The sequence below is a fragment of the Rhipicephalus microplus genome, chromosome 3, assembly GCF_043290135.1.
Source record: "Rhipicephalus microplus isolate Deutch F79 chromosome 3, USDA_Rmic, whole genome shotgun sequence".
Classification (NCBI taxonomy): domain Eukaryota; kingdom Metazoa; phylum Arthropoda; class Arachnida; order Ixodida; family Ixodidae; genus Rhipicephalus; species Rhipicephalus microplus.
This window is the reverse complement of record NC_134702.1, coordinates 231346550-231361495: the sequence shown is the minus strand read 5'-3', so window position 1 is coordinate 231361495 and position 14946 is coordinate 231346550. Positions and strand designations below refer to the sequence as shown.

Here is a 14946-nt window from a genome sequence, read left to right as displayed (position 1 = left end):
TCGACACCAAATCAGCACAGAAGTCCTCACTGTCACGAGTAACCTTGGCCTCGGAGCTACTCTCGTGCACTATCAAGATGGCGTGGAACGCATCATCTCCTACGCTAGCAGCACGTTGTCATCTGTGGAGAAGAACAACTCGACGACTGAAAAAGAGTGTCTGGTGGTTGTACGGATCATAATGAAATTCAGGCCCTACTTGTACGGACGCCCCTTCCGAATCTTCAGTGACCACCAATCTGTTTGCTGGCTAGAGAATCTGAAAGATTCTTCGGGCCTTCTCGCAAGATGGAGCCTTCGGTTACGAGAATTCGATATAACGGCGGTTTACAAGTATGACCAGAAACACAGCGACGCTGACTCTCTTTCCCGCGCACCCGTCGATATCACTGCAGAAGGCAAGGATGAAGGCTTTACTGTTCTCGCATCAATAAATGTGGCTGAGCAGCAACGCGAAGACTTAGAACTACAAGCAATGATCGGATACCTTGAGGGACGTAGCCCAGAACCCCCACGTCAGTTTGAACGTGATTCGTCATCTTTCTGACTACGCCAGGACATCCTCTACAAGCGCAACTGTCATCCAACAAAAACTGTTCATTTTCTCGTAGTTCCTGCTGATCTCCGCGATGGTATTTTGCGTGCTTGTCATGACGAGCCCTCGTCATGACATCTTGGCTCTGCGCGTACTCTGGCGTGGATTAAGGGCAATTACTACTGGCGAAAACTTACGAAAGCCGTCCGGCAGTACGTCAAGACATGCACAGCGTGCCAGTGCCGCAAAAATTCAACGACGAAACCAGCCGGTCTGTTTCAGCTTTTACGACCCCCTCACGCACCTTTTGAAAAGGTCAGAATGGATTTACTCGGCCCATTTCCGAAGTGTACGGCTGGTAACCACTAGATTGTGGTAGCCACCGACCACTTGACGAGATACTGCGAAACACAAGCCGCCCAGCGAGCAACTGCTTCCAATGTGACTAACTTGTTTATCAAGAACATCGTTCTCTGCCACGGTGCTCCCGCTGTCGTCATCACAGGTCGTGGTACTGTTTTTACGGCGCAGTTAATCCAAGAGATCCTGTTGCTGAGCGGCACGACGCACCGAACAGCAACTGCGTATCACCCACAGACTAATGGGTTAACCGAACGCCTTTATAAAACGATTGCAGGTATGCTTTCGACGTATGTCACCAAGGATAACAAGAATTGGGACAAAATACTCTCATACATAACATTTGCCTACAACGCGGCGCTGCAGGAAACCACCAGCTTTGCTCATTTTCATCAAGTTTACGGCCGCGACGTCACCGCAATGCTTGACATCATGCTGCAACCAACTGTGCCGAACATGGTTACCCCGGATGCATATGTCTTTCTTCAGCGTGCCGAAGACGCCCGGCACGCTGAAGACGCCCGGCTACTACTACTACGACGACGACACGGCATGTCTGTCTGCACGTCCGTCCATCTGTCGATCTAGTGAACACTCCAATACCGTCATCTCGCATCTTTTCATGATATATTTCTCATGTACAAGTACCACCATCTAGCGGACATCCTAAAGTATAAACGAGAAGTGGCTAGTACGACGACGGCACGGGACATACGACCCACGGTGTAAGGAGCTTAGTCCCTAGAACTTTTATCTCCTGGGATTCTTTAACGTGCACCTACATCTAAGTAGACTGGCGTCGTGCATTTTCGCCTGCATCGTGAAGGTGGCCGCGGAAGCCGGTATGCGATGCTTCGACCTCCGGGTCATTAAATTTTTGCATTCACGAGTGCGATATAGCTTTTCGTATTCAAGTTCTTAATTCAAGGCTTTTTTATTATGGAGAGGTCTCAACATGCAGTGTCAGACGTCTCAAAGGCAGTGCGGACACGCTGGTGTCTTTCAAGCTTGCAGGGCTTCATATGTTCGTCTGTCTCTTCCAAGCAGCGTACTGTAGAGATACACAGTCTAATTATAAGTGATTTCGAAAATCAAACGCACGTTGACAAATATCGTCGCTGCGCCTGCGCACTACTGGCACTTTCGAATTGCAACAGTTACACATTCATCGGCGTCCCTCATAATCATATCGAGGCTTCGGGAAGCGAAACCGTCACATGCATCTATTTTAGATCGACGGTTTTTAGATCGTATGGTATTCTCACCATTTGGCCGTTTAGCAACTTCCTAAAGCAGGACAAAACAGCGCATTTTTTCCTTCCGGGCATTGCTCGTCTTTGCGGCACGATTCATGACGCCAGCAATGTGCTCACGTCACCTCAATACCTAACGAGCTCTCGACTGGTCAATATACGAACGATATTTGTGTGAATTGACTCGTACCTTGAAGTCGCATGGCCGTTCTGCCCTCTCTCGCGTGACTATCGTGCGCGATAAACTGTTTGCACTTCGATTTTTTTTGCATTTGTTACTGCGCAAGCTGAGTTAGCAGCATGATGTCGAAATCCTGATTGGCTCAACAATTTGTGTTGACATGCTGCGTGTTTTCTGATTTCATTGGTTTGTGGAGTTTAACGTCCCATACCACGATATGATTATGAGAGACGCCGTAGTGGAGGGCTCCAAAAATTTCGACCCCCTGGGGTTCTTTACCATGCACCCAAATCTGAGGAAACGGGCTTACAACATTTCCGCCTCCATCGGAAATACAGCCGCCGCAGCCGGGATTCAATCCCGTGACCTGCGCGTCAGCAGCCGAGTACCTTAGCCACTAGACCACCACGGCGGGGCTTCGTGTTTTCCAAAAAAAAAGTGGCGAAAAAGTGTTAGCGCTTGTAGGAATCGCAGTGAAGGTGAGAAATTACTCTATTCTCTTTCAACTAGGTGATCCGAAAAATGTCAGGAAGAGTAAGATGGAAAGTTTCATTGAAGAAATCCGCAAACAGGAGTTGTGTTCTCGAGCCGCCGTTTCGAAGAGTCGACGTGTCTACTTCAAGGCTAGAGCTGGTCTTGAAGAAGACGAGTCCTCTCGTCGAAACGGGGCCTCCAGCACACCACCCTTGTTTACGGATACCTCCATCGTTGACCTCGGTGTGGTTTAAGGGTCTCTCAAGGGGTCATATGGTAAACAGGGCTATAAATAGCTTCAAAACATTTCCTACATAAGGGTCGGCCACCTCCGGCACGCAGGGCAGTATTGACATCAGAGGCAATACTGCCCTGACATCAGAGGCAGCCTTTTACTACCCTTGCTACTACCTAGCCGAAGGCTGACGTGGCAGTATCGACTTCAAATAGTGTGTTATTTTCTAACTTATATTTGCAAATTGGAACTTTATGCCATGCATGCGGAAACAACGCATGATACATATATGTCTCTTCTCAATTTTATTGTTTTTGTCAATGAATTGTTTTTGTCAATTCGTGCAGCTCCTCCCACGTCAGCTTCATTCAACTCAACCCTCCACCTCACAATATTGTCCACCGCGGCCCTAGATTAACAGCATTTTTGCAAAAAAAAAATATCTTATGCAAAGTTACAATACTCTTTCACGTCATCATTTCCAGTGTAGTTTCTTTCTACGTTCCAACGTCCTTTAAAAAGCTTTTGTTTTGAGTAATAACACGAGTACAACCGATTGTCATGTGTTTGCTTTTCGGCCTGTTGTCTACCTACCTCGTTCAGTACTAATTTGAGAGAAGAAAGACGTTTTGCCATAAGCGTTCTCGGAGAACGTTTACGCCAAATCTACTGATGCATCGAGAACTCGGTTAGTGTCAGAAAAGTACAATTATTTCAGCTTCTTTACTGTCACCACCTTAATTTAGTTTTCCGGCTTTGCAAGTCGACAGACGCGAACGGCACAAGAGAAGCGAAGCATATAAAAAGGTACGAAGGTTAACTAGGCTAAGTCCAGCTTGCTACCCTACACGAGGGAGAGGAAAATGGGGGAGTAAATGAGAAAAAGAGAGAGGAGGAGATGGGCATTGCACACCACACACACCACACTCAAAAAATGTATTCAACTGCAATAGACATCTGTACCTTGCAGCAGGGGCATAGGCAGAAATTTTTTTGGCAAGGGGGGACACATTTTCAACCTGAAGCGGGGGCCCGACAGGGATGTTGGTCGAGCTCTATATTGTGTGCTGGAATGTTTGGGACACAGACCCAGTGCCATACCCTGGTTACGCCGCTGCCACATATTTAGCGGCTTGAGGTGTACACACCCTCCTTAAAACATTTTAGCGAGGCTCATACGCTTTTAAGGTCGGCGAAATGATATTTACCTATTAGGGTGGGTGTCGTGAACGACCCTACTGCCGCAGCGGCAGACATGAAGCCGAGAGCCATAGGCAGGTTCTCTTCTCCAGCTGCAGTGTACAAACTTTCCGAGAGGCCAACATTGATATAACCGCAAGGTAGACCCAAGGCCAGCGCGACGATCCAAAAGCCTATCTTCTCCGTTAGGAGCGCCAGGCTAGCGGCGAGCACCGATGCTACGAGATATGAGCTGGCCAAAAGCACAGGAGTTGAGAGTACGTTGCAGTCACTAAGGATTGGGATGACAAGACTACACAAAGCGTCTGTCACCGAGAAAAAATGGAGTACATGAAGCGCGTCACCTTGGTCCACTCCGCTATCTACACAATAGTCTACGATCACTGTAAGGTATGTATCCAGGAAAAGGCAGTAAGCCCAGAAAGAATACGCGATCATATAAAACTGGGGCGTTCTGGCCACAAGTGCAGCGCTTTTACAAAGAGTCGTCCATCTTGACAACCTCGAGCCTGTTTTGATTGAACTTCGCCTCTGAAAGTCCTTTAGTTTCACGGGATCGACTTCCGTGCTTTTTCTGAGCGGAATCAGTGCTGGAAGTGAAGACGTCATTATGTCATGAAGCTGTGCAAGGCTTTTTTGACTAAGCGTAGTTGTCTTGCATGTCCATGTCTCCAATTGCGGATCGCTTGACCTTGGGCGAGAACTTGTGATTCCAAATGTAGTATTGCTGCTAAGACCGTCTTTCAATATCTTGCTCGTTTCTGTTCCTCCCACGTCAGGGATTCTAAAGGATTTGCTGCTTTTCAGAATAGAACCGCGGCGTATGTGGTCGTCTGAATTGCTTCGCGAGAGACTTTCCACGCTTTGGCAAATTGTGGGCGGGGAGCCGTCCTTGTCGGTGTAATGCGCTCTTGATGATGGCCATAATTTGGACTTTGTCGTTGATCCATTGGTTTCCGACTGTCGGCACGCTTCTTCTGTGGAACTGCGAAGGCCAGTGCGAAGCAGGAGTCCGAATACAGGAATGTTAAGCATGTATGCTCCCGTGAGCAGGAGTGTGCCGCGTAGTCCGTGCTCCTCGAGGGTGTAGTTGAATATTGCGGGAAATATGAATGACGCTGCAGGAGCCCCTGTCATCACGACACCCAGTGCGAGTCCTCTCCGTGACGAGAAGTAGTCCGCGAGACCGACCACGCTGCAGTTGAAGATTATTCCTTGTCCAGTACCTGCAAAAGAGCAAGAACTCGCCATAAGAACTACTGCACTGTCTGCTTGCTGTAGGATGTAGAAGAATGAGGGAATATCATTTCATTGTGAGCGATCTGTAGTAATGCATTGCAACGCATTATTTCCACAGTAACGTTGTTTATCATTTCTGACCATGGATTTTTTTACTCTTTTAATCAATTCGCGCAATATGTGCACCAAGTGCTCCTGTTTGACCTCTGTGAAGCAGCCCATTGAAGAGTGAAGCAGCCCATTGAAGCAGCCCATTGAAAGAGAAGTAAGTCATTTCTTTTCTGAGTATGACGACGCGTGAATTGGCATCATGACAATGGTACTGTCCTGCGTGTAACAGCACATTCTACAAGTTTTGTACAATTTGCATTAAATGATATTCACGTTCTGTACGCACGACCTGTTTTAATTTGCTTGGTGCTTAAGCTACGTATGCACAGAAACATACTCGTATCTACAGAGACGAGAAGACGAAAGGGGGTTACGAGCCCCCCTCCGATACCCACCGAAAAAGTTTGCGGATTGGAAGGCTTCCTTTATCCCCTTTTGATATTGGTTATTGTCGGCTACATACTGGAAAATAAAGAACTGAGGCACAACTTTCTTTCAACATAGAAATCACGTAATCGTGTCATTACATTTGCCCTACAATTCTGCTATGGGCAATGTCCACCGCGTTCACGTCCTCGGCGGTGCGAGCTGCCGGGGCTGCCTGTGCGACACTTTCACGTTCGCGCTGCAGCATTTTGGAGGAGGCTACCGCTGAACAGGGGCTCTATAACGCTAAAGCACTCTGTCATGCTTTCATGTTGCTTTGAGGGGCTTGAAATTGACATAATTGGTGACGCAAATATGGACCAAAACGAGAAACGCCTTATTAACCAATCAAACGCTCTTCTCGTTTGAGGAACTTAGTTTTATTTCATCGAAAGCGAGTAGCATCGCGGCTGCCTAATATAGTTGATGTGAGTTGATGAGTGGGCAGACGTAACGCTCTTCTCGTTTGAGGAACTTAGTTTTATTTCATCGAAAGTGAGTAGCATCGCGGCTGCCTAATATAGTTGATGTGAGTTGAGTGGGCAGACGTGTTGACTGCGTCAGTTTGGCCGAGTCAGAAGAGCTAAAAAAAAAGGGGGGGGGGGGCTTTCCGTTTCCGCTTTAGTGTCCAATTTATGTGCTTTTCTTTCCTTGTTATAAGGTAGCAATCGCAACGTCTTGTAGCAAGGGGATAAAGGGCACATTTTGAAGCAGCTTTTCGCGCAGCTTGATCTGCTGGATCAGGAGTATGATCAGGTTCCACGGTTTTCGGGACTACGAATTCTTAGACTTTCCACATGCGAATACTTGCCTCTGCTAATAATAATGTTTATTTCAGTCTCAACAAGGATGAGTCGACTGACTTTCATGCGTGCACAAACAGCTCAACATTGTTAGGCTACAACTAAACAAATTTGATGCATACGCTCACGCATCCCTCTCGCCAGCAGCTACAAGTAGCCTCTACCATTGTGATTGGTAGGCCTTCTTGACTAACGATCATAATTAGTCACCCTGCAGCTATTTGAAGTACGTTTATGCATTGTTCAGCGTAGCAACGCGCTTTTTAGTCTCTGCGTGCAGTCTTCACTCTATCACCGAGTCTTCGGAGATTTGCGACGTCGTGAAACAAGCAGGTGATTTTATGGCATACCGAACTTCTCTAAGAATAGCGAAGGACAAATGGCCTACACTATGCCATATTATAAATTCAAACAAGACGGCTCATGCACACAGAAGCTGCTGTGCGCATGACCTAGAAAGTTTGAGCAATCATAAACAACTAACGACCTACATGGAAGGAAAACTACGTGGGCTAGTTGAACATCATAATCGTCCACACTTCTTCAGCGAGAAACTAGAGACTGCATCATCTGTACAGCATATTCACCTGCGAACACTGCCTAAATAAATACAAGCCACACTAGTGCATATTTTGTGCAAAGAAATAACGAGGCAAAGGATAATTTTGAGACAGTGTGCTGTCCAACGCTAGAGGGCAGCGAAGGATACCTAATGTATATATTCCTAGTCATTCACTACCTTACGTGAAAGCCTTCTCAATGTGATTTTCATTTAAGAAACGCTGTTCAAACTGCATTCGACGAAACCAAATTCTACTCATTACCCAGTTCGATGAAGAAATTTTCATTTACTGGCAGTTACCCATGTAGGGTTCAAGGCTGCGATCAACTCGAATAAAAGAAGTTTTGATGGCTCCATTTAGCAAAGTTTTTTCCAGAAATGATTGAGTCAATACAACGATTCCGGTAATTTTTTTACGCAGACGGTTTTTTTTTTTCTGCTGGTGCGTGCTGTAACACAACACAATTAAAACGGCCATGACATGGTCGCGCAACAATTTTTGTTTTTCAGGAAAAACTAGAGGTAGACGGTCTATAGGTCGCAAAAGAACATGTTGGGCAAAAACAAGCCTGACGAGTGGCCGGCTGTAAGCCCCGCCCATCGCCGGCGGCTCCCATTTCGCTATGGCGCGTGTGACATCATGAGATGAATGCAGTGGAGCCATCGCCTTCTGCTGAATTTTCAGCCAGTGCAAACTGTTTCATTTCATTTCAAAGCTGAAGTAAGCAAAAACATCTCAATTTGTCGCGCTCGCTGCCATGAACCAATATCATTTGCCGGAATGCAGCTGCTTGCTAAGCCAACAGCTCGTAACGTCATGGCTCGAGAGTGCGTCAGTGTAGCCCTACTCACAGGCCACTCGCGTACTTATAATAATAATGAATTCTAAATCAAGTGCTTTTGTCAAATGAGCTGCAACGTTGCTACCTTAAGTGTGAATGTGAAACGATTAACCAACATAACACGCAATATGATCAAAAATTCGGTACCATAGTCCTTTTAAAAGATTAAGCCAAACTATGCATGGAAATACTTTTTATTTTATTGAGGTTGCTCAGCACAGTCGACAGCGCTTTTGCACATAAAATGCCTTTCAGTGGCGGCAGTTTGTTGCTTCTGAATATACTCCCACAGTAACACAGCAATCGCTTTCTTTTTTTATTGGTGTAGGCGACATATGGCACTTACCAAACTTGCTGTGCTTGGTGGCACGTTGACTGCCCTCATTCTCCCTGTGTTTGAATATTGGGAGCCTTTCGTAGCTTCACACAATCACGTATGTGTATACCACGTCTCTATAGCTCGGAAATGGGAGAAATTCATGCTCGGGCATCAATACTTCCCGGAATTTATCAACGTTTTAACTTGTGCTCTGAACCATTGTCTAAATATTTACGCGTGGTCCTTTGAACAACGATTTTTCACTTTTTTGCATTTGCTCTCGGTTACTACGCGGAGGATGGTGCTATAAAAGCGTATCAAAGTGGCCTAAATGTCGTAAATTTATTTTTCATAAAGCTGAGCCTTCGATCAGAAAATGTTTTCAAAAATATGATTGACGGACAGAAGAACACTTGAAGAATATCAGACAGTAATAAACCTCGATGTCGCGCCAAACGCTCGTATTACACTGCGTGAACATCAGTAATTCTCATTTACTAGGCTGCGAGTCAACCGCTAAATGATATCTTCCTTCTGATCTTTATAAAAAATGGCTCCTTGGACGCCACCGTCTCTCTGCGTACACATCAAACAGGCAACTAAGTTGCTGAAGCGTTCTTGTCTATTGGCCACTGACAGAGCATCTCTAATTGAGGCAGATGGCACTAACATATTATACGTACTCTGAGTCAAGTGATCGAGCTTGACAAGCCTGCCGCTTCCGTTCTTTCATACAAGGGCTTGTACCTATTATCATCACTGAAACATTGTTGTCAGATGTTTGAATGGCTTGCCATCAAGTAGCCCATGTGTGACCGACGACAGTTCATGCGGCATTGAACTGATCAGAATGGGAAATCGAAATTGAGTTTGAACTTTTGTTTTCAGTAGCACCAGATGCGGCTGATATAGTGGCCTTCCCGCGATGGCCCACGTGCTTGTGAAAGACGGATGAATCGGAAAATGTCGTTTATGACTGAACTGATAAGCTGTTTATTCTTGCATACGGCACAAGGCAAAAATAATGCGACTTGTTTCAACCCAAAAGCACTCTGGCAACTGGTCTTTATACTTGTGCACACCCACTCTATTTCGTTCTATTGCTGCATTTCTGAAGCGAAGCTATGTTACTATATAAATTATCTGATACCTATTGTGCTCCGTATATTACCTATCGTTTATTATAGAGAACGGTAGAGTCGGTAGATCAACTGGCAGAGCATTTCACACGTTATCGGACGGTTTTCGGTTCGGTCCTTGCAAGCGGCGAGTGGTATTTTCGTCTATGAAATTTGGTTACATATTCATGATATTTACGACATTACGGTTGGACCTGTATTTTACTCTAAATGCGCAAATATATTCTTTCTTTTCATCAAGCTGCACATAAAAAAAGGAAACGAACCCTGACCAATTCCCTTCCTACGTTTTTTCTATGAAATGTCATTCTTTTTTGAAACGCTTAGAGAAAGATTGACTATAAAAATAATCCACTTGACAAATAGAATGCCAGTATGTGGAACCATTGCTGCTTTTTCATTTTCTTCTTACTTCATTTAAAGTTTATGACTGAATAATGTGCTCACGCAACTATGAAGAACTTCCGGACCTAACACGTGGCGTGAAAGCGAAGTAGGCGCGTTTTATAAGGATCTGCCACCTAGAGCTTTTGCCAAGCGGTAATGACCGTAGCAGGACCACGGCACATTTCCAAAACATACACATACTGAAATATCGGGAGACACTATTAGTTCAATGCCATCAGTTAAGGTTCTGGAATCATTGGTCGTAACTGCGCAAAGTCAGAGACCAATTATTAAGGCAGTGTGAGTTCACAATGAAACACATAGGTGTGGAGTTTACCAATGCAATGTTTACGAAACATCCATCGAAAATAGTTGTCAATGTCACTGAATGAAGGAGTAGTCGTTAAATTCTGGCCGTATTCAAATAAAGAGCTGAAACTATGAGTATGTAAAAGAAATTTGATAAGCGCCACGCAGCATGCGATGTAACAAGAAATAACATATTAAATGTCATAAGAAATAAGAAGACCGCACAGTTAATTAGAGCACGAAAATTCGCCAGGTCCCATGCCTTGTCAAAGTTTAATTTATTCGAAATGTTCAACTAGTAACCACCATGATAGATCCTCCGCTTTGAGCCCAAAACTACGAGTTCAATGGACGTCCAGAGCGATTCCAAACTCCATCATCACTTTATCACGCCCCCTAAGACGTCGTCGTGCCGCAATGTATTGCCCAAATTTTATGACGTCATCATGACGTTACATAACTTGACATCACATTATCCTGCGATCGCATGCCATCACCACTTGGTCAAAGTTGCGCCGACAACGGAGGCAGTTTGAAACGAGCTCGGCTGCAGAATTTTCGCAATGTCTACAATCCTGGAGGCCGCACTGGACCACGTTAGCTGCAGAAAGCAATTAGAATGGGGCGGGGTACGATTGATACACCGTTTGAAAAAAGTAGAGCGAATTGGATTGCACCTTTGAATCGTCTTCGGGGAATGCATAGAAGCCCCTGCAAGTTTGTTTGTTTTAGTTGTCATTACATGGTGTTCTGATTGTCTGCTTAAGGGATACAGTTGTGACCTCGCATACGTGGGGCTACACTTGGACTTGCACATTAACAGCAACGTGTACAGAGAAATATTGGGCGTTAATAGAGGCCGGCTACCTTTTATACGGGCACTAAGCACGATAGCCAGTCAGTCCAGTCACAGACGTCATTGCGTGTGCTCCGTCACCCGCAACGCACTGCACTTACGCACACGCTCTGACGATCACACACGGAAACAACCTTCCTTCCTCTTTATGCGAGAGTTCACAGAGCGCTACGAAACGTCATAATCTCGAGGTCACCTCAGTCTATTACTGCGACGCAATGGTAGTGGAGCCTAGCCGCGTGAAAAAGCTGTTCCGGCTTCCTGCGCTGGTTCCTGGATGGGCAAAGAAGGCACCTCCTGTTGCCCGGAGCTTCGCTGGACCATTTCTGACGCAGACGCTGATCGGAGGTCCCCGAGGGCTGCGTCCATCACATCTAGGAGCCGTGCGGTATCACTAAATGTGCTGTGTCTAGTTTGTTGTAGGCTTCAGTCAGCCAAATATCAGGCGTCGACTTCTTCAGTATACTGCGAAGTCATAGGTTGTCTGCGTGAACATACCACTCTTCGCTTCCCGTATGGACCAAACAGATGGAAATACTGACGCGCCCGAGCACGATTGCTTCCAGCTATTTTTTCTGACCCGGCCTTGAGCCATTCACAAAAAGAGGCTATCTTTCAACAAAATCTCGCCATTTTCCTCGGGTTTCGTTTGCCGTATCATTCCTCCTGTCTAACGTTTCTCGCATTCGTTGTTCAAGTTCGGCGTGAAGAAGGCTTAACCATGTCCGAGGCTTCCGCGACATAGAAACAGCAGGGCTGGTGTTTCCCCTTTTGTTCCAGTCGGCGCATTCCTGCACGTGAAGATGAATTGACCAATACGATTGTGGAGTGACTACGGTTCACCAGTTTGTTTTTCCTCTAAAACTTGTTTTGTGAGGTGTCACTTTAATGTTTGCACGCAACGCTCAGTAGTGCCATTCAAGGCAGGTTGGTAGGGAGGCGTCTTTGTATGGTGAATTCCATTTCGTTTCAAGAAGATCTCAAAGCAGGCCGAAGTAAACTGGGGACTATTGTCTGCTACCATTTATTCAAGAAAACCATAGACAGCAAGCAATGAACAGCTTTTTTATTATCTTTTCACTGTTACTTGTCTTCATAGCAAAAGCTTTCGGATGCTTCGAATGAGCGTCCACCAACACAAACCACTATTGATCCCGATAGGCAAAGTAGAAATGTAATCGCTGCCACCTGCGTGCAGGCTATCCGCAAAATAACAGTGGTACTCTAGATGCTGAATTTTGTGTCATTGACAAGTGAAGCAGGCAGTAAGCGTTTTATTGATGCCTTGAGTTAAGCCAGGCCACCATAAATGGCCTTGTTGCAGCCGTTCATTCCCATTTAGCTTTCTTGCTTATAAGGTGATACAGGGCCTCTGTTTTGACTTGTTTGGAACAAACTTGCCATAAACATTTATCAGCCCGAGGATGAATCGGAACCTTTGCCTGTTTTCAGGTGTTGGTGCTTCCTTAGTTGCCTGCTTCTTCTGGTTACTGATCTCTCCCAAACTTGCATTTTTCTTTCTGTGGTTTGATTCTTCGATCTTTTATCATTTGATATGTGGGGTTTAACGTCCCAAAACCACTATATGATTATGACAGGCGCTGTAGTCAAGAGCTCGGAAAATTTTGACCACCTGAGGTTCTTTAGCGAGCATCCAAATCTGAGCACACGGGTCTATATCATTATCGCATCCATTGAAAATGCAGCCGCCGAAGCCGGGATTTGATCCCGCGACCTGTGGGTTAGCATTCGAGTGCTTTAATCACTAGACACACCATGGCGGAGTTATTCTTCGATCTTTGAACCTTACAACTAGGCATTTCACTTTCTTGCAACATCCTACCAGTGTTTGCCCTGCTATAATGACGTCTTCGAGATAGCATGACACTATCCAAACCCTTGAGCACTTCATCCATGATTACTTCAAAAATTGCTGGGGCAATGGTAATTCGGTACGATAGTCACGTGAACTCGAACAGTCCCATGTAGTATTAGTTACTGACAAGCTGTAGAGAGATCCAATACTGTGAAGTATTTCCATCCATGCAAGGTTACGAAGATGTCTTTCATTACGGGTAGGGGGTAATGGTCAGTCCGCAGCCGAGGATTCACCGTCTCCTTGGACCTCGCCAATCGGTTTCGAAACTACTACCAGTGTCGTTGACCAATCGCTCCGCTGAACAAGAACTAGCACTCCGTTTTCCACTAAGGAGTGTAACTTTTGCGCAACAGCACCTCGCAAGGCGAAAGCCTCTGCACGGGCCTTGCAGAAAATAGGTAACATACCTTGTTTCAAGACCAGCTTTAACGGATTGCCACTTATTAAAACCAGTGCTGGCTCGAACACTTCCGAAAACTTTTCGATTAGTGTAGCCAATTTATTTAGACTTCTATCATGCACTTTCGTGCAGTCTACTTTTCACGCCTCCAGCCAATCTTGACCCAGCTGCAACATTTTTGAATTTTCGTGTTGTTCGTACCACCACGTTAGGTAGGTTCACTTTCTGGCTGTGATGCTAAACCAACACTTCACACTGACCTGAAATATTTTAGATGAACACCATCATAAGTTTCCCACCACCCACAAGCCCAAGATGCGTGGAGCCAGAGGCAAGTCAGGCCAGCAATTCCTGTAATCACTGCTTATCACGACAGAAACGGACGCCTCAAAATCAATTTGCATTTTGTACATTTTTCCTGGTCACTTTAATGGTCGCCATGCAACTATGAGTTATATTCACACAAGAAAACATGTTATAAACCAGAACATCACTTTCATCGCGAGCTTCCGTACATTCGGGGGCATAATTCTGCCTTGAACAACCATCGTTTCTTCTTAAACTGTCAGAATTCCTGACTTTCCCTGAACAAGCGGAACGGAAGACGTCACCCCCCGGGATGGGGGACCATCCATCCAACGAGACAGCGGGCCCAAGCCGTTTGCATAAGGATGAACCGAATGTGGGTGACCGCGTTGGCGCATCTGCTCCTTGTGATGATTCTACCAAGAGCTCATCAGTGGAAGAGATGGAATCGGAAGCCGACTTCGGGACATTCCATACCCGCCGATTGAAAAGGAAGCTTCGCAGGACGTCATCAACGGCAGAGCCACAACCGGCACTAGACAAAGGCAAGCGATGTTTCACCATCTCGTATGTACCCATGTCTACATCAGACAACCTGAACTCACTAAACAGGCAGTCATTGACTAATTATTTCGAGCGAGTTGCACCTGCTCAAGTGAATGAAATTCGCATAAATAGCAGGAAAAACATATTGTCAGTTGATGTGACAAACAAAACCATTCTTGACAAACTGAAGGCCGTCACGCAGCTCGGAAGTATTTCAGTTCGCGCGTTTCTCGCTCACGGGAAAGGAACAACGACTGGCGTGATGAATGACGTCGACGCTGACATCACAGACGCTGACCTGCAGAATCTTGTGACGTCGACAGTCAAAATCGTGACCATACGCCGCTTCGGGCAGTCTCGCTGCATCAAACTAGTATTTGATTCTGAGACTCTGCCCCCTAGCATGAAGGTTGGATACGTGAGACATCCCGTGCGCCCTTACGTGCCACGGCTTTTGCAGTGTCACAAGTGCTGCAAGTTGGGACACGTCAGCGCAGTGTGCAAAAGTGAGACAACTTGCCAGCGGTGCGGCGGGTCTCATAAGGTGGAAAACTGCGATACTGCTGTTCCATTGAAATGTCCAA

At 45.9% G+C, this 14946-nt stretch overlaps 1 protein-coding gene across 10 annotated transcripts in view; it reads right to left on the bottom strand.

The window, feature by feature from the left end:
• The window catches only part of LOC119167556 (uncharacterized), a 115434-nt gene that overhangs the window by 5273 nt on the left and 95215 nt on the right, over window positions 1-14946 (bottom strand). For 9 of the 10 annotated variants that reach the window (XM_075890790.1, XM_075890791.1, XM_075890789.1 and 6 more), the window contains one exon: window positions 4247-5464. The exons of the other annotated variant lie outside the window; for it this stretch is intronic. In XM_075890790.1, coding sequence (XP_075746905.1) covers window positions 4247-5464 — 1218 coding nt within the window. The remainder of the gene's footprint in view (window positions 1-4246; window positions 5465-14946) is intronic. 10 annotated transcript variants of the gene reach the window in all.